This window comes from Monodelphis domestica, chromosome 1, assembly GCF_027887165.1.
Source record: "Monodelphis domestica isolate mMonDom1 chromosome 1, mMonDom1.pri, whole genome shotgun sequence".
Lineage (NCBI taxonomy): Eukaryota > Metazoa > Chordata > Mammalia > Didelphimorphia > Didelphidae > Monodelphis > Monodelphis domestica.
The window spans coordinates 759,785,630-759,813,025 of NC_077227.1; the positions used below are offsets into that span (position 1 = coordinate 759,785,630).

The following is a 27,396-nucleotide window of genomic DNA, read 5'->3' on the forward strand; positions in this document are numbered from 1 at the left end:
CAGACTAGTTCTTCCCAGCCTCTGTGTGGTTTGTTCGTGTGCCCTCCCCCATCTCAGTGCGCCCTCGTGCTCTGTGATCTCTTCTCACCGGTGCGCAGGAATCTCCTGTAAAACCACTCTGAGGGGTGGATCTCTGGTATTCCCTGTCAGTTTCCAGGAAGCTTGGCTCCCCCCCCCCCCCACATTACAGCGAGGGGCAACGCTTTGGCCTTAGGCAGTTTTTACAGACTCTCGAGACTCCTCACTGTTCACAGTCTGCAGGGGCCCCCACCATCTGTGTGCTCTGCAGTGCACAGGGTCTCCCATGAAACCACCCTGAGAGGTCTTTTCCTAGCAGTCTTTAGATCCCAAGGACCCTGATGTGCCCCCCCACCCCAGAGACATTCCTCACTCACTTGCTGTCCCGGTGAGTTTTCTGATCCCCTACTCTGGTTCAGTGGGGGAGGTTGGTGGGGGAAAGGGCGGCTCAGTTCACATTTTTTGTGCAAGCTTTTCCTCCTTATAGTGTGGCAATGTTCAAACCCCACATACCTTCGTTTCTGTGGGGTACTGGAGAGACCCTCCGTTCTTCCAAAGATGATTTTTGTGCTCATTTGAGGTAGTCTATTTTGTTCTGTGCCGGGGAGAGGAAGTGATTTGTGTCTAGATTGCAGTCTTGTTTACCCGGGAGTCCCAAACTAAATTCTTTGTATGTGATATGGTGTGTGTGTGTGTGTGATAATAATAACTAGGCCTATCTGCTAAAGTGTTCATACTTACCAATTACCAAATCTAATTCTATCATACAAACCACTCATTGTTTCTGATTTCTTCAAATGGAGCATCCCATACTGTTTTTCCTTCTTTTAACCGGCTTCAGTCCACTAACAAATCGTATGCTGCCAGTCACTATACTTGATTGTTGCTCTTACAGAATGTTGCAAATTTTGTCCCCCCAATTGTGATTTATGAACCTTAAAATTTCTCAGACCCTACTTCATAAGGTTTGGTTAAGACCATTCCCCATTTAAACAATGAAGGAACTTAGATCAGGAATGTGAGACCTCTACTCCACCCCTACTTAAGCCTGCTTTAGGGGAATAAACTCCTTGCTGAACAATGAAAAGTACTTAAACCCATACTTATAGTAAGGTAAAAGTTCTTAAGCTGTGCCTATTTTTAGATCTAATACAAAAGGGTGCTAAGTACCTATAAAGGTCAGGCAACTTATGAATTTACAAGCAGCAAAGAGGTGAGAAACTTACTCAGAGGTTTTTCAGGTGTGAACTTAATCAAAAGTTCAAGCCTTCTTAGGTGTGAATTAAGAATGGTCTGTCCTTTGGAAAACGTCTATTGTGATTGGTAGATGTGGGAACTTAGGGGAGGTGACATAGGAGAAAAATTCCCTTTAAAAGGAGAGGAAAACCTGCCTTGGGAGACAGTCTCAAGACTCTCTCAGAGGAACTCTTTCTGGAGATGGCAGCTAGCCAAAGCCGAACTGGTGTCTCTTTGAACACTAGAATCCTTGCTTGGACAAATCTTGTGGTGAGTGGATAATGGACTGACTGATCTCTCTCTTAGGGCTTGGGCTTGGGCCTGGGCTGACCTATCTTTTTCTCATTATTTCCTTTTTCTCTCTCTCTCTCTTTCATTAATTCCTCATTTGTATTAATTGAAATCTCTATAAAACCCAGCTGACTTGGGTATATTTAATAATTGGGAATCTTTCCCTGGCGACCACCTTATATTTGATTTAAAAACAAGACACTGTCTTGAAAACATATTTTCTGCGGTCACAATTTAAGCCAAAACACTCTTTAATCTGCCACAGTTTATGTCTTCCAGTATTTTAATTATTACAGATTATAACAATGCTATTGTAATGTGTTTTTTCAAACAGTTCCTTGTTCTTAAGCAATCTTGTCAGTAGTAAGTCCATTGTCCATGTGTTGTTGCAGTTGTTTTTGTTGCTCCTTGTGTTGCTGTGATTTTTCTTGTCCTCTTCCTCTTCTTACCAACTTCACCTGCAGACTGCTTCAACCACCTCTTCTGATGAAATCTTCTTCACGTGCAAGCAATTGTAAACCTTAAAAATTCTTAGACTTATAAATGTTGGAAATTTCACCATTGGGAAATTGCATACTTGAAAAATTTCCTACTGATAGTGGGAACTCTATTGGAATGTGAACCCCATTGGCATGGGAGGTTCCTCCTCCTCCCTTCTTAAGATTACTTTAGGACAGAAACATTTTGCTAAACAATGGAAAGGGCTTTGACCTATGCTTAAGCATAGAACAGGAAGTTCTTTGAGTCATGATTGATTTTAGAATTGATACAATCTCCACCCTACTCAGTCCTAACAGGATTTAGGAAGGGCTGCAGCATAGATCAAGATTTAATTATTTGAGAATATGACCTTCAACAGACATGTGCAAAGCCACAGACCTCTGGGCGGTCCTGGGTTAAGCTAGAGCCACCATTGGCACAGGGAAGACATGGACAGTGATTGGTAGCTGTGAGAACTGAGGGGAGGGAACTTGGATGGTTTCCTTAAAGATAGCAGGGTCTGAGGGCTAGAAGGGGTTGGAGAGGTTTTGCTCTGAGAGGTTGTGCTCTGAGAAGCTTGCTCTGAAGGAAGCTGGAGGTGGAGGCCCCTGAGACTGTTTCTCCATTTTGGTCACGTGAGTGATAGGGACTGATCTCTTTTCTTTGCCTCAGCTATCTAAGGGCTTGGGCTCTTGGCCCAGCCTAAACAGAGGGGGTATTTAAGCCCTATTCCCTTCTCTCCCCTTTCTCTCTCTCTCTCTCTCTCTCTCTCTCTCTCTCTCTCTCTCTCTCTCTCTCTCTCTCTCTCTCTCTCTCTAATAGCTTTCTTCCTCCTGTTTGTAATTAAACTCCATAAAAGGTTGACTGCTGACTTGAGTTTTCATTAAGGAATTACATAGCTGAATTCCTTGGCGACCTTAAATTAATATATATCAGTCTTTTAAGTGATTTCCTTCCCACACAATGGAGCCAGGAATCTTTACTGGCAACCTTTACACCTGTGTTGTGAGCAAAATATCCAAAGGGCCTCAGTTGGCACCAGTCCTAGTAAAATTCTTAATATACTCAGTGTCACCCGAATGTAAACATGCTTGTAGAATCTATTGGTCCAGCCTGAACTAAGTTCCCAGCTCTTGCAATTCTTTGATTCTGTTCTGCAAGTTGTGAGATAGATGTATTGTGTAATACTTGAATCTCCACTCAGCAAGGAGGCATAGACAGAGGTTGCCAATCAGTAATAATTGGTCTTGAGGGAACTGTTACTGATAGTCAGATGTGTGAGGAAAGGAAGGAGTCAAGGTGGAATGACTCCTGTTGTACTCTCTCACTCTCTTCTACTGGGCTGTGGTAACAGTGGAATATCTTGGGGAAATGGGAATCCCGAGTTGGGCCGGTGTTGGTAAGTTGAAAGGAAGTCTCCCCTATTGAATGATGATGGGGGTACCCCCCAAATACCCAAGCACAGGTCACCCAGGTACACAAACCTGAACAGCATTGTGCAATGACTGATCAGTACCCTCAGGGAATTGGCTCCCTCAATACTCCTTGAACAAATTCTCTTTCTTCAATCTGACTGCAGATTAAAATGTATTTACTAAACTCAAGGTATTTGGGAGTAGGGGGGTCAGTTTTGAGGTAAGAGGTTCCCTATAGCCGAACCCTGCAAGATTCTTCTTTCTGGGAGCTTTAGGGCAACCCAGAAATTCTCCTCACCTCCCCAGCTATATTATAAATTCAATTAATGTACTAAAGGATCAGGACAGGGAAAAGGCAGGAGCTGTAGGGGTTTTGGGGTTTGGCTCAGAGGCCATTGAGTTTGAGGCCCCTCGAGTCTGGCAGGACCAAAATCTCTCTTCAGAAGTTGAGGACAATGACAGGCAGCAGAAAGTCATAAGCTAAGAAGCTTCAAAGTTGTTTTTCAGGGTTGATCTCTCTGCTGGCTTTCTGGACAATCCCGAGTAAGGCAAGAAACCTCCTTCCAGCATCAATCTTGGTCCCCCAAATCCCCTCCTTCTTGTGGGATTCCCCCCAGGTCCCTTTCCTCCAATGGTAACCTGGGTTAGGACCTCAAGATTTTTGACTGCTTCTACATGCCAAGTGCTGCCCTTCTTTATAGGGAATTCAACCCCCTTTCCAGTTTTTATCTTTCACTCTGATGTGGGCTCATCGTAGGCACTGAGGAGCAGTGATGAAAGGAACCCTCAAAATCTGAAATCTGGCATTTATCACTAGTTAAAACTGGTTAAACATCAACTACAAAATCTGTAGTTTCAGCATTGGTCAAACATGAATTGCAGATAGTTTTTACCAACTTTGTGTGCAAGATCTGTAATATTCTATTCTGGACTTCAGTTATGTGCCTCATTGGTTTTAAGTATTCATATTGTTCTTAGAATTGGAACATCATTAACTACCTATAGCAGTCCTCCACTGTGCCACATCTCCCACCCCATGTTCTCATTCCAGGACAGGGAGACCTCTCCCACATTGATCAATGATGATAAGGTGGACAATGTAGAACAAGGGGCTTGCAAACTGGGGACTAGCATTCCAGCAGAAACCCCCAAATTTGCACATGCTCCTTATTTTCCATGACATCACAACTTAAATTACACCTGCACCTGAATTTGGCCATGCTCCTTTCCAGGATTTTCAGGAGAGGTGAAGATTTCTCTGAAATGGGAGATGACAAGTTCCCTGGTGTTACAGACAAGAGTGGTTGCCATAAACTGTGACCGTGAAAATATGGATTTAAGACTTTGAATTGCCAAAACTGCAAAGATAAAATTTTAGTGTCTTGATTTTATATTAAAAATAAAGTCATCGCCATGGGGAAAATTCCCAAATATGAAATACCCAAGTCATCTGGGTTTTATGGAGATTTTAATTAATACACATTAAGGAATTAAGGAAAAGGAGAGAGAGAGAGAGAGAGTAAGAGGAAATAGTGCCTAGGCCTTTCTCCTTAAGAGAGAAAACTAAGTCTTTAATCACTCACCACAAGATCCTTCCAAGCAAAACTCTAGTGTTCAGAGAGACCCTCCAGTTCAGCTCCTGAGCTCAACTAAGTTCAGCCACCGAGAGACTCCAATTCAGCTTCCTAAGCTGACTCTCAGTTCCTGACCTCCTTTTAAAGAGAATTTTCTCCTATGTCAACTCCCCTAAATTTTCACATCTACCAATCACAGTAGATGTTTTCCAAAGGACTGACCATTCTTAATTCACATCTTGTTATCACCTTCTCTGGGTAGACTAAAACTTCTGAGTCACTCACATCTCTTTGCTAAGCTTGCCCTTTTAGTGATTAATTTAACCTTCATAGGTACTTAGAACCCTTTTGTATTAGATCTAAAAATAGACCTAGCTTAAGGGCTTTTGCCTCGCTACAAGTATGGGTTGAGGACTTTTTCATTGTTCAGTAAGGAGTTTACAACTTTATCTTCCCCTAAAGTATGCCTAAGTATGGGTGGAGTAATGTTAGAGTTCCCAATACATTCCTGATCAAGTACCTCCATTGTTTAAATGGGGAATAGCCTTAACTAAATGTTCCAAGGTAGAGTCTGAGAAATTTTAAGATTCACACTGGCCCTAATCAATATGCCAACCATAACCCAGAGCTGGAAAGCTGTAGTTGTAGCTGCTACTCCATACATGAAGCTACCACTGTAGAACAGAACTGCTACTCTATACAATCAGGTTAAAAAAGGTTACTCTACCATCCCCTGGACTTGTCCGTCAGCCCTGAGGCTACCTGATTAGCCTCCAGATTATTCCACCAGTTACTATATGACCATAAACTACTTCTTCAGATAAAATTCTTTTCTTACAGATTGAACTGAATTTGAGTCTCCCATTCTTGGGCTGAGATTCTTCAACACTTCTGTTTCTGACCCAGTAACACTGGCCTCCAGGATGATTCTTTGTCAAGGAGCTCAATCTTATAACTGCCTTTTTCTTAGTTGTCTCCACTGCTTGGAAATGTCCTCCATGCTCACTTCCACCTTTTGGATTCAATCTTTTCAGGTAGCATTTCACTTTCTGAGAAGTTTCTCCTGATCCCTAAAACTCTCAAGAGTTTTCCTACTGAGGGTCCTAGGTCTTGTTCTTCCTCAGGCCTTCAATTCTGATCCAGGGCTTCAATTCTACCTAGGCCACTACCCATGCCCATTTCTGGGGCTCTGCTTTTCCCACCTCTTCAACACCTTCCTCTTTCCCTTTCATGTCCAGGACTCAGACCCTACTACTGAGCAAGTAGATATCCATAAACTCTAGGCAGCAGACTAATCTGAAAGTAGAGGTCCCTATCATTTGAGGTGCTGAAAGCAAATGTCTCTTGAAGATTCTGTAGGGTACCATTTATAAGGATGAACATAGATTTGATCAAACTGTCTTTAAATAAATTATAATATAGGAGCACTTTAATTCACATTTCCCTATAAAGGTAATTATATTTGACCTTGCATGTGAGTGTGAAACCCCTTTGTCCCTTTTGTGATTATAACAGTATTAGCCTTTGATTACTTTTACTAAAAATTCATTAGTTTTGATTTCATAGTCAAATGATATAGCTTGCTTTATAAAAATTACCTAAGAAAATTAAACTTTTGGGTGCTATCAAATTTTATTTACATCCTGACCATAAGCCTATAACCCAGGAGTTTCCACAAATCCTACCTCACTCCTTGTGGATGTATAACAAGATTGTCAGACAAAGTGGAAAGATGGTCTTATTTGTAGAACAAGACAAGTAACACAGGAGGTGGAGTGATTCTCATTTTCACATATCACTTAACCAGAATTGCTGACTCCTATTATTCCACCACAATCATCAGTAAAAACACCAATACCCTGACTTGAGTAGTGCAAAGTTTTTACACTTACCAGGTTAATCAGCATACTTGCATCATTAAGATGCCCATATCAATGATTTTGTATCCATCCTATCTTAATTATGACTGCATTTCCTGTCACAAGAAATCATCAGATTTCTTGGCAAAGAAAAGGTCATCTCCTAAAGCTCAGTCTCTACTCTTGATCTTGAACAGGGTATGTCTTTACTGGGAGTCTGGCCTCCTCACAACAAATGTATTTAGCTTGGAGTTCTGTACTGGTGATAAATTTTCACCACATATGTAGCACAGATCTTAATGCAAAACAGGTTTGAGATGTGATACACAAGTCATAGGTTTAGAAATTGTAGAAATAAATTTAATTGTATCAGTTATGTTGCACTGCCCTCTGAGTCCATAATGTCAAGTTAATAGATGCATGGTGATTTTCTATGTAAGATAATCATTTTGATAATGCATTCAACTGAACAGAAGTCACTGGGACATTAATAATTTTATTTCATATTTGAAACCTACAATATTATCTCAATTTTTCTCTTAGAGGAATATTTTGGAAAATCTTATAGAATAAATGATGCTATTTACAAATGACTTCTATAGAACAAAGACATTACTTCCTTCCTAAATTAACTCTTTAGATCCAGGTGCCATGAAATAAAGGCATTCAAGAATAGGTTAGAATCCTTAAAAGTTGAAGTATTTAGTTGGACATACTGTTGTAAAACAAATGATTACTTCTTTCCATTTTCAATCTTGGTTGCATTAGTTTTGAATTTAATAATAAAAATTAGCTACTTTATACCTCATGATTGTATCTAGATATTATTTGATCCTAACTCCTCCTCTTGTTAATGAGTTGATCAGAAAGGTAAACTTCCACCCTCCCTTAATTTTCTTGTGGGATCATGTTAGTTCTAAATGATATGCCCATCTGGACCTAAACTTAGGAGAGTTAATGACATAGTAGATTGAATTTACCTGATTTTGAGCAAGATGAGAGCTCAGTGTGAATGTCTGGTTTCTATGATGTATAAGACGGGAATTTATGAGACTAACACTGAATTAATTTTGTTTAGTCTAAGGGTAGTAGGGGGAAAAGATAGAAAAATAGGAGATATATTTGACTCACTGCTCCTTTAGCTTGCTATTCTGTGGCCACCATAAGGTTGCCCTAGCCATGCTCACAAGGAAGTCCAGCCAGCATAAAACTGAAAGGGAAGAGCTTCAATATCTGCTCTTGCCTCAGTTTATCAAAGCTATTCTCTGCCCACTAATACTCATTTCATCTCAGGAGCCAATCATGGCTTTCTATGTTGCTTGGGCAGCCCAGGGGGCATCTCCCTACCCCCATCCTGTGATCTCATGGCTCTAGTTTTACTTTTCCTGCTGCCATTCTATCCTTATCTAATGGTTTGAATCATGCAACAATCACCCCTGAGTCAAGTTCAGGCTCACATAAGGTATGATGAACCAGAAAGAGGGAAGGGTAAATTTCATTCCAACAATAACACTAGAGCTGCAATTTAACAAATTTCTTCATAGCTTCTATTCTTAAGGTTCTTCTCCAGTGTGGATTCTCTGATGAACAGCAAGATTGGAGTTCCTACTGAATGTCTTTCCACAGTGCATGCATTGATAAGGTTTCTCGCCAGTGTGGATTCTCTCATGTCTACCAAGACTGGAGCTGCGACTGAATGTTTTTCCACACTGCTTGCATTCATAAGGTTTCTCCCCAGTGTGGATTCTATGGTGTACAGCAAGAGTGGACCTTTGACTGAATATCTTCCCACATTGCCTGCATTCATAAGGTTTCTCCCCAGTGTGGATTCTATTATGTACAACAAGGTCAGAGTTCAGTCTGAAAGTCTTTCCACACTGTTTGCATTCATAAGGCTTCTCCCCAGTGTGGACTCTCTCATGTACAGAAAGTTGGGAGCTCAGCCTGAAAGTCTTTCCACACTGCTTACATTCATAAGGTTTCTCTCCAGTGTGGATTCTATGATGAACAGCAAGCTCAGAGCTCTGACAGAATGTCTTTCCACATTGCTTGCATTCATAAGGTCTCTCCCCAGTGTGGACTCTCTCATGTACAGCAAGACTAGAGCTGCAACTGAATGTGTTTCCACACTGCTTGCATTCATAAGGTTTCTCCCCAGTGTGGATTCTCTGATGCACAGCAAGATATGAGCTCTGACTGAATGTTTTTCCACATTCCTTACATTTATAAGGTTTCTCCCCAGTGTGGACTCTCTCATGTGGAGCAAGACTGGAGCTTCGACTGAATGTTTTCCCACACTGCTTGCATTCATAAGGTTTCTCCCCAGTGTGGACCCTCTCATGTACAGCAAGATAGGAGCTCAAACTGAATGTCTTTCCACAATGCTTGCATTTGTAAGGTTTCTGCCCACTATGGATTTTCCGATGTACAGCAAGATATGAACTCTGACTGAATGTCTTTCCACATTGCTTGCATTTATAAGGTCTGTCGCCAGTATGCATTCTTTGATGTACAGCAAGAGTGGAACACTGTTTGAATATCTTCCCACACTCCTTACATTGATAGGGTTTCTCCCCAGTATGAACTCTCTCATGTACAGCAAGGCTGGAGCTACAAATGAATGTGTTTCCACACTGCTTGCATTCATAAGGTTTCTCTCCAGTGTGGATTCTCTGATGTACAGCAAGAGAGGAGCTATGACGGAATGTCTTTCCACACTGCTTGCATTCATAAGGTTTCTCCCCAGTGTGGACTCTCTCATGTACAGCAAGACTGGAGCTCCGACAGAATGTCTTTCCACAATACTTGCATTCATAAGGTTTCTCCCCAGTGTGGATTCTCTGATGTTTAGCAAGATTAGAGTTATCTGTGAATGTCTTTCCACATTGCTTGCATTCATAAGGTTTCTCCCCAGTGTGGACTCTCTGATGTCCAGCAAGACTGGCCCTGCGCATAAAAGTCTTTCCACAATGATTACTTTCACTAGATTTTTCCTCAGTGTGCATTCTTTGATGTTCAATATGAGATGAATTTCGAGATGCAACACAGAATTCTCTGAAAGTAAAGTTATCAGGACCATCACTCATGAATCTATGTTGGTCTATTTTTTCCACAGGAAGGCTCATATCTGTTGGATTTGACTTCATTTGAGACCTGATCTCTCCTTCTAAGAGAAACAAACAGTAAAACATATATAGTGACATACACACATATATAACTATCTCCTTTCCTCCACTGTCAGAATATAAACTGCTTAATATCCTTTTTCCTCAGGTAAGAAAAAAATCTTCAAATGTAAATGGGCATAATCCATCCTTTGAAAATGCCATCACTTCAAAACTAAAAAACAATTTGAATAACAAAGAGCATCCCATGTGATCTCAATGGCTCTTCATAATAAATCTTGGATTTTGGATAGGCTACTGTTGTTACATTCCTAACTTAGACCATGACCTCAAAAAACCTTGATGAGTGACGACCTGAAATCCTGGCAGCTAAGACCAAATCTTGAGACTGGGCATTCTCTGTTCATAGTACTAGAGTACTCACTTTCAATCTTTTGGTTTTCATTTTCATTGTTTATACATTCAATCCTCTTCCTAGGTATGGCACTACTGGGTGCATGTAGACTAAATATTCCTATGATTTCATCACCTAGCTTCTCTGTAAGCATTATGTAATTTCAACCTTATTTTTTGTTCCAGTATCTGAGATCAGATGAAGAAATTCAGCACTCTTCTTTGCATAAGATTTTGTCCTGTTCCCTACTTTTTGACAGCAGCCATTAATTAAAAAACAAAACAAAACAACCCTTAGCTTTCATCTTAGAACCAATGGTAGGTATTGGTTCTAAGGAAGAAGAGTTGTAAGGGCTAGGCAATCAATGGAGGTTGTGACTTGCCCAGGGTCACACTAGGACGTGTAGCTAGGAATTGTCTGATGTCACATTTGAACTTAGGACCTCCCATTTCTGAGGCTGGCTCTCAATTCACTGGGCCACCCAACTGCCCCCCATTACTTTTCTTTAAATGCCTCTTTTCACAAAAATAAAGTCCTTCTACTAAATATAATTTAAACAAAAACATGGCATTTTCCATGTTTAAAAATGTCTCATACAGTAAGTTGAGTCCATGATCCTTTTGTAGGGAAATGGGCAAGAAAGCTCGTACAATTCTCTTCCTATTTCTGACCTTATATAAATGCTGGCATTTTGATGACACTTTTCTTTAAAATCCCAATACAGGTGGTGGTGCATTCTCATTGTACCACAGAAACTTCCTAGGACTTTGAAGCCTGGGCAAGTCACAGGAGCTCTGTTGGTCTCAGGATCCTCAACTATAACATGGACATAATAATATCAAGTGACTTTGAGGGTTCCTATGAGGCATACTAGGGGCCATATGCAAATGGTGATGTTCATTATTAGCATTAGAATTTGGATTGTTTCCTCCTTTGATTGCTTTTCTCCTTAAACTGTCATTCTCTTCACTCCTCTAGTTCCTGATTTCCCTGTTCAATTAAATGCATTTCCATTCGCCAACACTCCTTTCTCCCTGGATCATCTCAGAGATTCAGGATCAGCTGCTTTTTTCTAAACCACCTCCATGGCTGGGTTCTGGATTGTGAGCTCCAGATTGGTGTTTTCCTTCCTTTATATGCTCATGTCTTAGCACGGTTCCTGGAACATACTGATTATTTAATACATATTTACTGACTGGTCCCAGGGCTTATGTCAGGCCCAACCTTTACCAGGATCCTTGTATTCTGGTCTCTCTCCTAGAAGGCAAATGCATGCTCTGGCCTCAGCCTAATGTTTCTCTCACATCCTCATTTGACACTAGCCAAGCGTAATTCCTTTGGAACTAAAACAGACCCAATCCTGAAGATCCTAGAAGCTTCTCTCTAGTCCTCATCTCCCTAAAGTGAGGTGTTGTGGTCAAATGATTGTCCAAGAATAGGACAAATACTGAGCCCTAGAGATGAGGAAAGACCCTGGGCTGACGATTTAGGGAAAGCTTAGCCTTGGATCACTTCCAAAGAAGGCAGCAGTCTTCACTCCTGCTCATGGGCTACAGGTCAATAGAGAGAAGGAAAATCAGGAAACCAGCTGCCTGGTTCCATTCTACATTGAGGCTCCCTAACCTCAGCTGGGTCCTCACCATGGCAAGGCAATCCTGTGATGTCTCTCTAGTGGATTCCCTTTGCCACCCATCACACAAGCCTTCCAAATATTTCCCTGGTCTCCAACTCTCTCTCATGGTTGCCTCCCTCCACCTACATCACTTTCTGAGCTGAATACCTGGCCTCATAGTTCTCTGAACAAAAGCTGGACCTTTCTGTAGAGCTCTCTTATCCTACACATCTTACCCAGTTCAGCTGCCTCCTTTTCTTTTTTGATGTTAGGATCAGAGGAAAAGGCCATTCTTCTAGCTAAAGAAAATCTCTTTCTATGGGCAAAGAAAAAGAAGCCCATCTCATCCCCCATCTATGAATATCTGTTCCTCCCTGCAGAGCTCCCATTGTTCTTCATGTTCAGCTTTTCCCACCCTAAGGAGTCAATTACTCGGTTCCTCTGGAAACCAATAAACCATTTTTCCCATATGCTCCAAACACATTCACTTGATCTCTTCATCGCCATGAGATACTGTTCAATGTGTGTCCTCCAGTTCAGGGTTAAACTGCTAGAGTTGGCCATTTGCAGTGAGTTGTGAAGGTGCTTTTCCCTTGTTTTCTCTGCTATTCTTTCCCCCAGAATCCTCAGTCTAACTCTCCTAAAGGCCCAGGCCACCTCCCCCCATTAGACCTCTCTAGTCCTACTTCCCTTCAGAGCCTTCCCTCTCGTGACTGGCTGCCCTGGAGCTGGGATCTAGAAGGCTTCCACAGAACTGTTGGCATGCTATCTGCTCCAGCAGAGGGTGAACTACATGAGGGCAAGGGATGCCTACTGCAGCCCTTTATGTCCCTTATAACTTAGCCCAGGACCCAGCACAGAACAAGTCCTCATATATGTTTCTGGATACTAAAAACTTCTGGCCCCTGAAGACTTCCAGACACTTCGGTCCCAAACACTGACTTCTTAAGAAGGTCATAGATGGATCCCTTGAAAGGAGCTGATAGGAAATGGAGTCCAACAGCCTCATCTTACAGATGGGGAAACTGAGGCTCAGTGATTTGTCCAGGGAGCTCCTACTAAAACCTCTGAAAAAGAATTCCAAGTTGGGGCCTCCTCCTCCCCCAAATCTAGCCCTGGCTTCACCAGAGCACACAGAAACCTCTGGTCACCTTGGCTCTCTTCCCCTCCTTTACCTGGGCACGAGCTCCTTGGGCCTTCTTGTTCCAGCATCCATGGGGCTTCCCTCTGCTCCAAAGAAGAAAGCACATCTTCTGGGGGAGCTGGAAGCCCTGGGTACGGGGAATCAGTTAGGAAGAAGAATGCAGAGAAGCTCATCACTGAGTTATCTTTAGGGAAAGGTTGGGGAGTCCAGTGACTCCACTCAGAGATTGTCCATGGGGTTCCCACAGGAGTTTGCCTTCACCCCTCACCTCTCAGTGTCTGTAATTCAGGAGTCCAGGGTAGGATGTGCCTGTTACCCTGCTGGGGGATCTTGAATGAACAGCCCCCCTTCCACATCCTGTTCTGGTAAATTCTGGAAGAAACTCCTAAACTCCTATGTGGGTGCCTCAGGACAAGCCATTTAATCGAATCTATTTCCTCATCTGTAAAATGGGGATAATTGTGTCACTGAATTAGGAAGATGAAGATGAGGAAGAAGTGCCATAACATTACAGAGAAAACCCTTGGCAGAGCCCTGGGCCTAGAGCAGGTAGTTATAAACACTTCATTCCTTCCCTCCCTTCCTCACTGACTCTTCAGGAGGCTTAGGGCAGTAGGAAGGAAGACGAAGGACAAACCATGTCTCCTGGGGACACCTAGAAGCTATGAGCTATGCGTTTATGCTGGTTAAAGAGAAAAAGATCCCTAGTAGTAGAACCACCCTGGAGGGAAAGAGGGTGGGAGGAAAACCTTCCTGAACAGTTTTCCCAGATTGGTTTGGGAGAAACAATTCTGGGAGAGGGAAAGGCAAGACAGAATCAGTTCTGACATTATTTCCATGTCTGAGATTCTCTAACATGCATTTGATCTCAGACTTCAGGAGCACTAAAAGGGCCTAGGCCACAAGGTCCCATTACACAATACAAAGTCCTTTTACAGGAGAACCAGGCAGCAGGAGGGCCCTGACTCGGGGACTCCCCATACCAGCCCTCGTCCCTTCCTCCTGACTGAAAACTGCTCCCAACCCTTCCTACTGCTGAGGGCGACATTCCCTTGGATGGCAGACTGAGGCAGCAGGGAGAGGCTCCTTACCCACAGAGAAGAGGTTCCGGGCATTCTCCAGCATCACCACCTTGTACAGCTCCTTTTGGGGAGGGGACAAGAGGCGCCACTCCTCCCGGGTGAAGTCCACAGCCACATCCCGGAATGTCACCACCTCCTAGAAGAGCCCAAGTCAGAGCACAGAAGGCTGAAAGTCACATCACAAGGAAGAGCCCACCTCTAGTCAGTTACAGGAGGAAACTGACCCACAGAGAAGGGAGGGGCCCAAAGTCCCGCCCATTGTCAGTGTCAGAACCAGCAGTAGAAGCTGAGTCTGTAAGAGCCCAGGATGCTCCTGAAGGAAGCTGAGGAGTTTCTGTTGTGGGAAGGCAAATCTCTAGGGGACCTCCAGGGCAGCTTGGATCCCAAGGGCCCCAGTGATGGGATGTAGGAGTCAGTCACATGTCTGTGGCCCTGTTGCTGTGTCTCAGGACAGCCAGCATCAGTGTGACAGTGTGGAAGAGAGAGAGCTTAGAAAAGCATGCAAAAAAATGACAGGAGCAGCTGAGTGATGAGCTGTCAATCAAATGAGAATATTCTGATTTGGAATGTTGCTGGGAGAAGCAGTTGGAAGAAAGGAACAGGCCAACTGAAGGGTTGTGTCTTTAACCTTGACGACAGAAAGGAGGGGGTCTCTCGTTTTGAAGTCTGAAGAAAGGACAAAGTCCAGCTCTGTCTGTCTCTGACCTGCTCTGTTGGTGATGGTGACTAAACTTCCAGACCTACCAGCCATTTCTCTCAATTGAACTATATTCCACCATCCTCCAATCTAAGACTCATCCTAGTGATAGGGAAACCCCCAAATCCTCTTTCCTTATCCTTCCCTGTCTTCTCCAATAAACCCCTTTTGTTTAAGACAGAGAAGAGAAAAAGTAATTCATTTGAAACATCATAAACTCACCCCTGAGTTGATTTAAAAGAAGAAGAGAGAAGAAGGAAGAGAGGAGGGGAGGAAAAGGGAGGAAGGGAGGAAGAAAGTAACAGCCTGATGTTAGTTATCAATTACCAATCAATATAGTCCCTTATTACTACTTGTTACAAGAGTCACAAACTTGCCGGAGCCCAAGCTATAGAGGGGGGAGCTGGGAAGGTAAAAGGCAGATGAGGGAAGGAGAGGAGGCTTTTGTACCCTCCTCCCCTGGAACTAATTAGCTCTCTGGACTGGAAGTTTGTCTCTGAGCTTTCCTGATCTTTTGATCTGTAGCAAGTCCTAAGCAAGCTGAATTGAGAATGAGATCTAGAAAGGCTAAGATCTCTCTCTGTCTCTGTCTCTCCATCTGCCTCTGTCTCTCTCTCTTCCCCCTTCTCCCCCCACCCCACTAATAAATGTTCATCAATCTGGTAATGAGCCCCCAGATCAGTCTTTACTCCTGACACTGTGGAAGGCACCAGAAAGGAGAGAAGGTGCTCCACAGGGCTCGGGGACTCAGGAGGCAGCCCAGGCGACCCATCCTCGGAGAAGGCTGAGCTGATCTCGGATCATTTACTTATTGATCCTATTTACTAGGAACTTGTTTTTGTCTGGTAACTGCCCGAGTCCTGCTTCTCTGCCTCCTGCCTCGGCTCCTCACTCAGCCAGCCTGTAATAGGTGAAGCACAGAATGCAGCTCTTGGGCACTTCCATCGCAGTTCTAGCCTCATTTCGAGGCATTAGCTGACCTTGGAAGACTCAGGCGAGCCCCAGGGAGTCAGCTCTGGTCTTTCTCTGCCCCCATCCCATCTCAGACATGTCTGGCTGCTGCCCAAAGTTGGGTCCTGACCTCGCACTGGACTCTCACCAGAATCGCTTCTTAGTCTGAGGCCTGGGGCACTGCTGGCCCTTATGATTGATGATTCCACTCAGTCACTGTCCCTTGCTCTGTGCTATACCAAACCTATCCAAGAGACCTAGCCTTGTGCTTGGGGTTTAGAGCACTGACGGAGGCAAGCCTGAGCCCCTTTACTGATACTGCTTGTCTTCCTTCGAGGCTGTAAAAATTAAATTCAGTCTCCAGTAATAAAAGTGTTCTATTTTGAGGTTTTTAATGATTAGTAGAAATCAAGGAATAAGAAAATACAAGATAAGAAAACCAAGTGCCTAGGGCTGATTAGCCCATTCAGAGTGCCGGTGCTTAGCTTACTTACCACATCATTGCATGCCTGAGAGAGGAAGAGGTCGCCGAGGTAGGCGTTGCTGCCAGTTAAAATACTAATTGTGATCTTGCCCAGGTGGAGGCTCAGCTGAGATTACAGGGAATTCTGGGAAATACCAAGGACTTCTGGGGACTGAAATCTAGGGTTCAAATCTCCATTTTACAAGGCCTGCCTCAGTTTACCCTCTGATTAAATTTCCCTCCCAACACCTAAAATTGGAGCTTCACAATGTTGAGCACAACAGTGGATGTTCACTAATGAAGAGGAGTCTGCAGTATGTTTAGGAAGAGACCCGGGAAGGGAAGAGGTCGTTTGGGTCTTGAACACCCCGAGCAGCAGAAATGCAGGAGGAGTGAATTACTGAAGACAACAGTAGCAGAACATCAGAGAGCAGAAAGAGGCTCCTTTTAAAAACTACAGAGGAGAAATGGAGGAAGGAGGAAACTCAGGAAGGCTCAAGGTGAAGGCCAAGACAGAGGGCATCATGGGAAGAATCCTGTGGCCTCCCACCTGCTCCAGAAGGATGCTGCTTGTGTTGGGCTGCAGGACCACCGGGGAGAAGAGGAGGCAGACACCGAGAAGACAGGGATACAGCCAAGGCATGTCAAGGACCAGAAACTGTCATTTCCGTCCCCTCTACATTCAGCACCTCTTCTGCACTTCTGGCCATTCCCCAAGAGGCTGAAGACAGTCCTTGCCCTCCAGGAGCTCATAGTCCAGTGAGGGAGGAAGACGATACACAGACACAAAGCAAGCTCTGTCTAGAAGAAGTAGGGAAGAATGGAAAGAATGAAGGCACTCGGACTAAGAGGGACGAGGGAAGGTTTCCTGTAGAGTTTTTGGTCTTTAGTTGTGACTTACAGGAAGTTTAAAGGGATCAGTGATCTGAAAGGTGGAGGAAAACTATTCCAGACATGAGGTGAAGCCATTGAAAATGCCTGGAACTAGACCCAGCCAGATCACCCGGTGCCTAGAGCGTCATATCTGGAGTCAGGAAGACCTGGGTTCAAATGTGACCTCAGTCACTTCCTAGCTGTGTGATGCTGAGTAAGTCACTTAACTCTGACTGCCTAGCCCTCTATTTTAGAAATGATTCTAAAGTGGAAGGGTTAAAAAAAAAAAAAACCTCTTCCATTTTGGGCCAGTGAATACAGAACTAAAACTACAGACAGGTCCTGGGTTCAAACATGACCTCTGACACTTTGTACCCATGTGGCTCTGGGTAAGCCACTTACCCCCACTTGCCTAGCTCTTACCTGCCTTCTGCCTCACAACAGAAGCTTACAATCAATTCTAAGCCCGAAAAGTAAGGGATTTTTTCTAAAGTTTGCAGCTGAAGGAATCCAGGAGGCCAGGGTCCCTAGATGCAAGAATAAAGGTCAGGGATTAACATAAAAGAAAACAAGAAAGAGGGCTTTGAACACCAAACAGAATGTTTTCCATTTGATCCTAGAGGGAATAGGAAGCCACTGCGGTTTCTGGAGTACAAGAGTGACATGATCAGAACTCATCTGTAGGAAAATCACTCTGGTGGGAGAATGGAAGAGGCCTTGGAGTGGGGAGAGCCTTGTGGCAGACAGACCCAGCAGCACATTTTCTTAATAGAGCAGGAGGGAGGTGATGTGGGCCTCCAACAGTGACACAGGACAGAAGGGGACACATTGGAGAGATGCTGCAAAGGTGAAACTGACTGGTCCTGGCACCATATTGGATACGGGGGCAAGGGACAGTGAGGAGTCAAGGGAGATTCCTTGGTTTAGGGTCAGAGGGACAAGGAGGAAACAGCTACAGAGAAGGTGGGGTCTAGTGTAACAGTTAAAAGAGTGGTTGACTGCAAAAATATGGTTTCAAGACAGTGTCTTGATTTTATATTAAAATAAAGTGGTCGCCATGGGAAAAATTCCCAAATATGAAACACCCAAGTCAGCTGGGTTTTATGGAGATTTTAATTAATACAAATTAAGGAATTAATGAAAGGGAGAGCGAGCGTAAGAGGAAATAATGAGAAAAGGGCTAGGCCAGCCTTAAGAGAGAGATCAGTCAGTCTTTAATCACTCACCACAAGATCCTTCTAAGCAAAACTAGTGTTCAGAGACCCTCCAGTTTAGCTCAGGAAGCTCCACTTCAGCTTCCAAGGCTGAATTTTCTTTCAGCCACCGAGAGAGAGACCAGCCTTCAATTCAGCTCCATAGCTGAATTCAGTTCAGAGGCCTTCTGACCTCCTTTTAAAGAGAATTTTCTCCTATGTCACCCCCCCTAAGTTTTCACATCTACCACAGTAGATGTTTTAACAGGACAGACCATTCTTAATTCACACCTGAGTAGACTAAAACTTGACACCTCTTTTGTTAAGCTTGTCCCTTGCAAGTTTGCAAGTTGCCTGACCTTCATAGGTACTTAGCACCTTTTTGTATTGACCCAGCTTAAGGGCTTTTGCCTTACTTTAGGTATGGGTTAAGTACTTTTCATTGATCAGTAAAGAGTTTACAACTTTGTCTCCCCCTAAGGCATTGTCTAAGTATGGGTGGAGTAATGTAAAGTTCTCGCATACATTCCTGACTAAGTACCTCCATTGTTTAAAATGGGGAATGGTCTTAACCAAATGTTGTAAGGTAGAGTCTGAGAAATTTTAAGATTCACACTAGGTGAGAGAGAACAATGTGTTTGGAACACACGGAGCTCAAGATGTCTCCTGGTCACCTAGTGTGAAATCCCTGTAAGGAAATTTGAGATGAAAGACGGGAAGTCAACACAGAGATTGGGAATGTAGATCTGAGACTCATCAGCAAAGAGATGGTGCTTCCATCCCACGTAGCTGATGAGATCACCAAGTAAAGAAGTCCAGATGGAGAAGAGTAGAGGGCCAAAGACAGGGCTGGAGGAACTCCTTCACCCTCACCCCACTGTTACAAGATCTAAAGGAGTAACCAGCAGAGAAGACACAGAATCACAGGTCAGAGAAGTAGGAGCTAAACCAGGAGACAGACAGTTGTGCCCTAAAACCCTAGAGAGATTATCAGGAAGAGAGAGAAGGCCAAAAGCATGAAAGGCTGCAGACAGGATTGAGGAGGTGTCTCTTACAGTATCAGAAAGAGAAGAGCATCAGGAGATGATGTCTGGAGGAGAAGACAAAGCCTGAGAAGATGGACAGAGGAAGGAGGCCTACCCTGACATGGAAGGAGGTTCCACTGATGAAGGTTCCTTTGGGTAAAGGGAGACGAGGACTCACACGGAGGGCAGAGACTTGGTGCCTGCAGTCTACCTGTCCTGGGGGGGGGGGTGGGTGTCCAGTGTATCATTTGGAGCACGGGGAGAGCTTTGACCCAGGGACCAGATTTCCAGGCCAATGTAGAATATGGAGAGCTTAACTGTGACCAGTGAAAGCTGAAAGGTCTGCGGAATCTCAAAGCTCTGCTCTTCGGAGCACATCCACTTACTAACGGCTGACGACTGCCTGGCCAATACGGACCAGGCGCTTTCCTGTGCTGGACCTCAACATCAGGGGAAGAGACTGACCTACCTTCAAAGAGATGAATTAAATCAGACCAATGAAGGCAAAGGAAACAATCCAGTGTGGGGTCGTCTGCTTTCTAACTGGAGAAAAGATTAGGGAAGGGCCAAGTCGGGATGGGGAAGAGGGACGGAGGAAGTTCCCTGAAAGGGGTCCGACTCCTTCCCAATAGCTGTGAGCAATGAAAAGAACCAGGAAGCCAGAACTGATGGATCAATACGGACCCAGTTTGCAGATGAGACCCAGGGAGGGCCTGAGACCGACAAGGAGGAGAAAACTCCTTCCAGCAGGCTTAGGATCTGACTGTGCTTCTGGTCAACCTCAGCTCAGCTAAGCAGCAGGCACAGGCGGGCCAGTTTCCCAGCCAGGCAGGAAGAGGCTCACATCATGTAATGCCCAACAAAAGATCGGCCATAGCAGGGAAAATGGTGAAAAGGAGCCAGGATAGCTGGGGAGCAGCACGGCCAGAGCTCAGAGCAGGGCACAAGCCAGCTGTCATCCTAAATCTGGGGTTCTGGTAGGACAAGAAGGAGATAAAGCAATGGGACAGGCTAAAGGAAGTCCCTCCTGTCAAGGGGCAAACCAGCGATTTGGGAGAATATTCCTTATTTGGTAAAAGCTGCGAAGAAAACTGGCAGGAAATGGGGCTCAGAGCATAAGCCTACACCATCCTCTACTGGAGAGGGTTTAAGGAAATGTGAGCTTAATGTGAAAGATCACAGGATCAGAAGGGAAGAGACAGCTCAGACACACCTCACAGTGACAGGGAGATGATGTAGAATAACATTCTATTTTCTCCCCAATTACAGGCAAAAATTAATTCTATCATTTTTTTATTTGAGTTCCAAATAGTCTCCGCCCCTCCCTTCCTCCTCCCTGAGAGAGCGAACAATCTGATCAGACTTTACTGAGCAACCACGTAAAATATGTCCCCTGATTAGTCATTTGTGGAAGAAATCTCAAACCAAAGAAAATGAAAGGAAGGAAAAAAGGAATCACATTTTGGTCTGAGCTCAGAGTCCATCAGTTCTCTCTCTGGCATGTGAAGATAGCATTAACTCTCCTGTTTCCTATTTTTAGCTAATCAAATAAAAAACTAAAACACCTTTACTGAACACTAAGTAAGGGAGGTCACAAGCCACTGACTAAAGTGGGTGACAGCCCCAAAGTGGGGGAAGTGACAGGAAGTACCGTGGAATGCATGAGCGTACCAGCGTTCACATATCTGCAAAGTGATCACTTTCTTTTGCCTGTGCTGGCACAGTGGCCAAATGGGCAGCCATGAGAGGGTGCCTCAGAGGTGTTTTACTTTGCAGTTCAAGGACCCAAATGCTTATTCCATCTCCAGATAGATTAAATTACCAAAAAAGTGGAAAAGCTCAATTCCTTAAAACAGTAAAACATCCAAAGAGAACCTTAACCTCTGCTTGCCTCAGTTTCCCCAACAGTGAAATGAGTAGAATAAGAACGTTCACCCCAGAGCACTGTTACACAGACTGCTGAAAGCAGATTTTAGCAGACCTCGAAGCCCTCCAGGCTGTCTGTGCCCCATTCTTTGTCCCTGAGCCTTCGGGACAAGCCCAGAACGTCTCCCTCAGGACCCCCCAACCCTACATGTACAGAAAACTCCCAGAACGTCAGGAAGTTGCCCCTTTCTCTCCAGCCTGACCCAGCAGGGAAGGACTAGAGCAGGGAGGAATCTACTGCCCAGAGAAGGCCTGAGGCAGCTGCTGGCTCTGCTCGAGAGCCCTCAAGCTCCTCTCCTGACAAAAAGGCCCCATTTCTGTGTGAGGCCCTTCCTGGGCTCCCCCCAACTCCTGGGACTCCCTCTGGGTCAGGGGGCTCAGCAGAAGGTAAGGGGGGTCACCCTCTGGGGTGGATACAACAGCCAAGGGGGGCTCTCGGGGGCTCCCACAGGATTCTGGCTGTCCCTGGCAGGGACCCCGACCGTCCCGCCAACAGGCTCCCCTGGGGGGCCAGAATGCACTTACCTGGGCTGGGAGTCTGTCTGTCTGCAGGGCCATCCTGGGCACTCCAGGCTCCCTGTGGAGGCAGCAAAGCAGCCCCAGTGAGTCCCCCATGAAGCTCCCCCGGCTTTCCCGGCCTCCTCTCCCTCCTCACGGTCCTGCCCCCCCTTTAGGGCCCCTGAATGGAGCTCCAGCCACAGCTCTGCCCACCAGGCCTCCCTGCACTGCCCTCTGAGCAGCCTGAGGGGGCCTGGAGCCCCTCCTGGCACCCCCCCCCCCCGTCCCCCTCCCTCTTTCCCATCATCCTCTCTGCCTCAGGGCTCCCTCTCTGGCCAATGGCTCTGGCTCAGCCCATCCCCTCTGCGGCCAGGCCGGGGCCTCTGCAGCCTGAGCTGGGAGGGAGAAGGCACCCAGAGGGGCAGGTTTTCCCTCCTCTTCCCAGGTCCGAGGCTGCTCCACAGGAGGCCCCCAGGGCCAGGCCTGCCCTCAGGGGAGAGCCTGGGAGGAGAAGAGAGTCTGGGGGGCAGCTGAGCCCCTCCCCCAGACCCCCACCACCATGGGAGGGACCCAGACAGAGTAGGGAAGTCCAACAGAGCTCCTGGCAAGGAGGGCAACACCCTGGGGAGACTCGAGTGCTCCTGGGGGCAGCTGAGCCTGGGGGAACAGCAGGAAGGGGTGCTGGGGTCTCCCTAGAGGCTGGGGAGGATGCCAGGGACCCTCTGGCCCAGTTGAGGCTGAGAATCCCTAAAGGAAACTGGAGCCAGGGAGCCCAAGGGCCAGGGGGGCAAAGAAGGGGGCCAGGAAAGGGTTTTGGCTCATGGGGGGGGGGCCCTGGGATGGGAAGGCAGAGCTCAGGGATCCTCAAAGAGGGCAGCACAGAGGAATTTTTAAGTAGGAGCTGGAGGCCAGGACACCTGGGTCAGGAATTCCTAGACCACTCCCCATGGGATTCCCCCTGGGCCACCCCCCCCCACCAGGCTGGGCAGGAGAGAGCCCCCCTCCCCCACCATCCTGGGGACCCTCCCCCTGCCCTCCCTTCCTCTCTGACTTTCAGATTTGAATTTGAATTTGATTGAATTCAGATTTGAATTCAGATATGAATTTCAGATTTACTCCACCCTGCTTAGTCTTGAGAATTCTAGCAACCAGGAATATATACACCCCCACCTAAGGATTAACTGTAGGGGAGGATGACCTATGACCAGCGTGTGCTAGCAAGTGACAAATCAGAAACAACTGACTGACTCTCTGGGCTGTCCTAAGCCAAGCTTAAGCCACCATTGGTACATGTGAGACCCAGGAAGTGATGTAAAGAACTGCCTTTATATTGCACATCACTTCCTGTGAGAGGATGGGCAGTGGAACTTGACTGTGGAGGAGCTCAGCGGGAGACCTCAGACTGCTTCCCTTTGGTGACCCCAGGGCGAGTGAGAAGGCTCATTCCCTTTCCTTGGCTTCTGGAATCACTGGCCTCTGATGTCCTGCCGGGCTCAGACCAGGCCGGAGCAGCTTTCCTCCCCTTCTCTCTCTCTCATCCCTAATTTCTTCCTTCTATTGTAAATAAACCACCATAAATTTCCATTCTGACTTGAGTGTTTCACTGGGATTTAGAATTCAAATCCCTGGCGGCCAACTAAAAGTATATTCAGTCCAACCCTAAATTTTACCCCTGATACTGCCTAAATACAGCCTGAGGGAGGTGGAGCAGCAGAGAGTTCCTGGGGAAGAGCAAGGCCCCCATGGGGGTAGGGGCTGAGGGAATGTGAGGCCTAGAACGAGGGGCCATCTGGGGGTTATGGGGGGGGTTGGAGCCGTCTCAGGAGAATCAGGCAGGTGAAGGGGGATCAGTGAGGGGGAGGAGGGACAGGGTGGTGGAAGGAAGGGGAGGTGTAAACCTTAAAATTTCCCAGACCCTACTTTATAAGATTGGATTAAGACCATTCCCCATTTGGGCAGTGAACTCTACTTAGATCAGGAATGTGAGAACTCTACTTTACCTACCTGGGTCTGCCCTAAGGGAAGATCAAGTTGTAAACTCTTTTCTGAACAATGAAAAGTACTTAAACCCAGACTTTTCTTAAGCTAAGTACCTATAAAGGTCAAGCAACTTGTGAACTTACAAGGAACAAAGAACTGGAAAACTTACTCAGAGCTTTCCTGGTGTGAATTACTCAAAAATCCACACCTTCTTAGGTGTGGACTAAGATTGGGCAGTCCTTTAGAAACATCTACAGTGATTGGTAGATGTAAGGACTTAGGGGAGGTGACAGAGGAGATTTTGCCCTTAAAAATAAGAGCTCAGGGAAGAGCTGGGGGTCATTCTGAAGCATTCAGATGGAGGAGGGAGCTGGTGAAAGCAGCTGAGATGCTGCTGGCCTGGTGTCATTAGAATTCTTGCTTAGACAGATCTTGTGGTGAGTGATTAAGGACTGACTGATCTTTCCTCTTAAGACTCAGGTCTAGGCCATGTTGGCTTGAGGCCCTTCATACTTATTCCTTTCTTGCTCTCTCTCTCTCTCTCTCCCCCTCTCTCCCTCTCTCTCCCTCTCTCTCTCTCTCTCTCTCTCTCTCTCTCTCTCTCTCTTTGATTACTCATTGTATTGTTAATTAAAATCTCTATAAAACCCAATTAACTTGGGTATTTGAATCACTGGGAATATTTCCCTGGCGACCACCTTATATAGATTTTAAACCCAAGACACTGTAGTGAAACATATTTCTGTGGTCAAATTTACTCACCCTCTCTTATATCTATCACAAGTTATATCTTCCACTATTTTAATCACTACAGTTTAAGACCTCAACCATTTTAAATCTCACAGAGGGGGAGAACCAGGAACAGGGCCTACATGTGGCCAAAAGGCCAAGGTGGGCCAAATCTGACAACAAACTGGCCCAAAGCCAAAGCCCTGCTCTGGAGGGAGGGGAAGGTGCAGCAGGACCCCTGGAGCTCTCCCATCCCAGAAGTCCTCAAGTGCCTGCTGGAAGTCCCATTGGGCTGGGGGAGGGTCATGGGGGTCCCTCCCAGTGCTCCAGGGGGCCAGGCCAGGCTTAGGGTTCAGAGACAAAAACGGAGCCCCCAAGAGCACAGGAAGGGTCTGAGGCCACACTGGAACCCAGGACCTCCTCACAGCAGGCCTGGCACTCTCCCCTGGGCTCCCTTTGCCAGAGGGCAGTCCTCTCTGTGGGGAAGGCCCTCCTCCTCCCTTTGCCCCCCCCATCAAATTTCCCAGGATGCTCTTTGGTCTCCCAGCCCTAATGGCCCCTCCCCCTCCTTCCTGCCACCCCCTCTGCCCCAGGACACACCAGCCTCTTGGCCAGGAGCACCTTCTCTGGCTGTCCCTTAACCCTAACCCCCTCACACCACTGCCCTCCCAGCTTCCTTAGAGGCCAAAGGACAATCTCGCCTCCTCCAGGAAGCCCTCCTGAACTCCTCTTCACTCTCCGCCCTCTCTCTGGTTATTATTTCCTGTTTAGCCTGAGCTGGAAGGCAGGACTCCTGGGTCCTGACAGGGCGCATAAAACTGCATCCGGTATTGCTCCGCCCCCTCCCAGAACACCCCCTCCAGGCCGGTCCTTTTAATATGAAAGAAGATCCTGAAGGGGAAGCCGGAGGCCACAGTCGACCCCTGGGAGAGACCAGAGCAGGTCCGGGGATACAGCTACCTCGCAGGCAATTCGAACCCCTGTCCTGCCAGCCACGTTTTGCTGTGGCCCGACTTCCTTTCCGGCCCCAGCCAGCCCCGCCCAGCTGCAGCGTCCCAGGGTGTGGGGGGAGGGGCGGGGCTCCAAGATTTGGGCTCCAGGAAGCACAGGTGGGAGGGGGTCGGGCCAGGAGGGACTCGTACCGGCAGAATTCGAACTCAGTCAAGCCTAAGGGCCCAAACACTGCTTGTGGCTGTACCCTGGGGGCGGGGAGAAACGTCCTCCGCCTCCCGCCCTCCCCCCGCGGGAACCCGGCTCCTCTGCCTCCGGCCCCCCTTTTCCGCTGTCCCCCGGCTCCACGCAATAATTACCGAGGCTTGAGGCGCAGCGCGGAGGGAGTTCTACGGCCCGTTAAGGGGCCAAAACAAGAAAATCTTTGGAATTGGAGGAGGAGGGAGGAGGAGCCACTTCACTTCCTGCTTCCCAGAGCTCTCCGCGCCGCCTGCTCCAGGCCTGGAGCTAACCCTCCGGCAAATCCCTTTTGGGCCTCCAGTGTGGGCCCCGCCTCCCCCCCCATTTCATTCCCTGCACAAGCTGCGGGCCCGCCCCTTCCTTCCTTCCTCCTCACTCACCAAGGTCCCGCCCCCACCCCTCCCCTTTATTCCTCCTCAAGTGCTGAGGCCCTGCCCCCGCCCCACCCTTCCACTTGGGACTGGCCCTTCCCCTGTCCCCTCCTCCGGCACCTCCATTTCCAGCCTCCCAGTGTTAACCCCGCCTCCCCCCTCCCGCGCCCTCCTTCCTCTACACATCCTGCGGGCCTGCTCCGCCCCCGCCCCTCCCCGCCATTCCTCCTAATTTACTGAGGCCCCGCCCTCTCCCCGCCCCTCCCCCCTCACTCACTAAAGCCCCGCCCCCGCTCCGCCCAGGGCCGGCACTGCTGGGGCTTCCCAGGAAGACTCTCCCGGCAGGCGGAGCCTTTGGAGGAACAACCCAGCCGGGCCCTGTATGGACTCTTCCCGGAATAGAGCCGAGAACGAGGCCCGCCGGACCCTCTCCGGGACACTCTCGCGGTGACCCCCGAGCTGGGAAGGCCCAAACCAGAGACCAGTTTCCTTTGGCTGTCCCTGCCGAAGCCTGAAGAAGGAACCGCCCGCAGAGCATTGCTGGCTCCCGCCAGGCGGGATTCGGGCCGGGAATGACAGCCAGCTGCCCTCTTAGGGAACCAGAGTAGGATGGAGCGTGCCAATAGCAAAGCGAAGAGAAGTCACATGATTGCTTCCAGAGATGGAACCATTCACAGCCCGGGCTACGGAAAACACTGGGGGGCGGGGCTGGGAGGCTCAGGGCATGGAGAGCCACGCCCAGAGATGGCAGGTCCTGGGTTCCAATCTAGCCTCAGACACTGCCTAGCTGGGTGACCCTGGGCAAGTCCCTCAACCCTCGATACCTAGCCCTGAATGTTCAAAAAACAAAGCACTTGGCAAGTCGAAGCATCACTTCTGATCACATGGAGTGTCCTCAGCCCCAGACAAGGTAGAAGCCTTCCTCAGGAAGAGGGAAGCAGAGCTGCCACACACCCCCCACCCTCAGTGCTGAGCTCAAAGGGTCGCTTCCGCAATCAGAGCAGAGGAAGTGAAGGCAGTCAGTGAGGCCAGTCAGGGATCCCTCTGTGCCATAAGACAGTCCTGGAGAATCCACTGACCAGTCCCTGAAAGAGTGACCAACCAGCAAAGCTGCAGGATACAAAATAAGCCCCATTAAGCACCAGCATTTCTCTACAGAAGGGTTCAATGTAGGCATCTGACTGGAAGAAGAGCAGCTTCATCCACAGCTTCATGTAGAAAGAAGGTCAGATGGAAGAGAGAAGAGGAGAGAGACATGATTCATCTTCT

General features: G+C 47.0%; 1 protein-coding gene across 10 annotated transcripts; it reads right to left on the reverse strand.

Moving 5' to 3' along the window:
- Positions 1-1,778: 1,778 nt before the first annotated feature.
- On the reverse strand, positions 1,779-26,116 carry LOC100618165 (zinc finger protein 420-like). Of its 10 annotated transcripts, none has more exons than XM_056825108.1 (8): positions 25,876-26,116; positions 21,884-21,935; positions 17,638-17,741; positions 16,892-17,142; positions 14,240-14,366; positions 13,417-13,590; positions 13,180-13,275; positions 1,779-2,065 (listed from the first exon to the last, which is right to left on the reverse strand). In XM_056825108.1, the coding sequence occupies exons 4-8, from the start codon at positions 16,982-16,984 to the stop codon at positions 2,016-2,018; spliced, it is 540 nt and encodes a 179-aa protein (XP_056681086.1). In that variant the 5' UTR covers positions 16,985-17,142; positions 17,638-17,741; positions 21,884-21,935; positions 25,876-26,116; the 3' UTR covers positions 1,779-2,015. The 10 variants fall into 10 exon arrangements, with proteins under 10 accessions (XP_056681086.1, XP_056681087.1, XP_007477969.2 ...); XM_007477907.3 differs by lacking the exon at positions 1,779-2,065 and adding an exon at positions 7,350-10,039 and having other exon boundaries at positions 25,876-26,098; XM_056825109.1 differs by lacking the exon at positions 13,417-13,590 and having other exon boundaries at positions 25,876-26,106.
- Between the last annotated feature and the right edge of the window lie 1,280 nt (positions 26,117-27,396).

Excerpts from the sequence above, each read along its gene's own strand:
- LOC100618165 (XM_007477907.3), bottom strand. The coding sequence starts at position 16,984 with ATGCCTTGGCTGTATCCCTGTCTTCTCGGTGTCTGCCTCCTCTTCTCC. Across the intron at positions 13,591-14,239 it reads CCGGAACCTCTTCTCTGTGG|ATGAGGAAATAGATTCGATT; the intron begins GTAAGGAGCCTC and ends CCCATTTTACAG. Across the intron at positions 10,040-13,179 it reads CCCAAGGAGCTCGTGCCCAG|AAGGAGAGATCAGGTCTCAA; the intron begins GTAAAGGAGGGG and ends TGTTTCTCTTAG.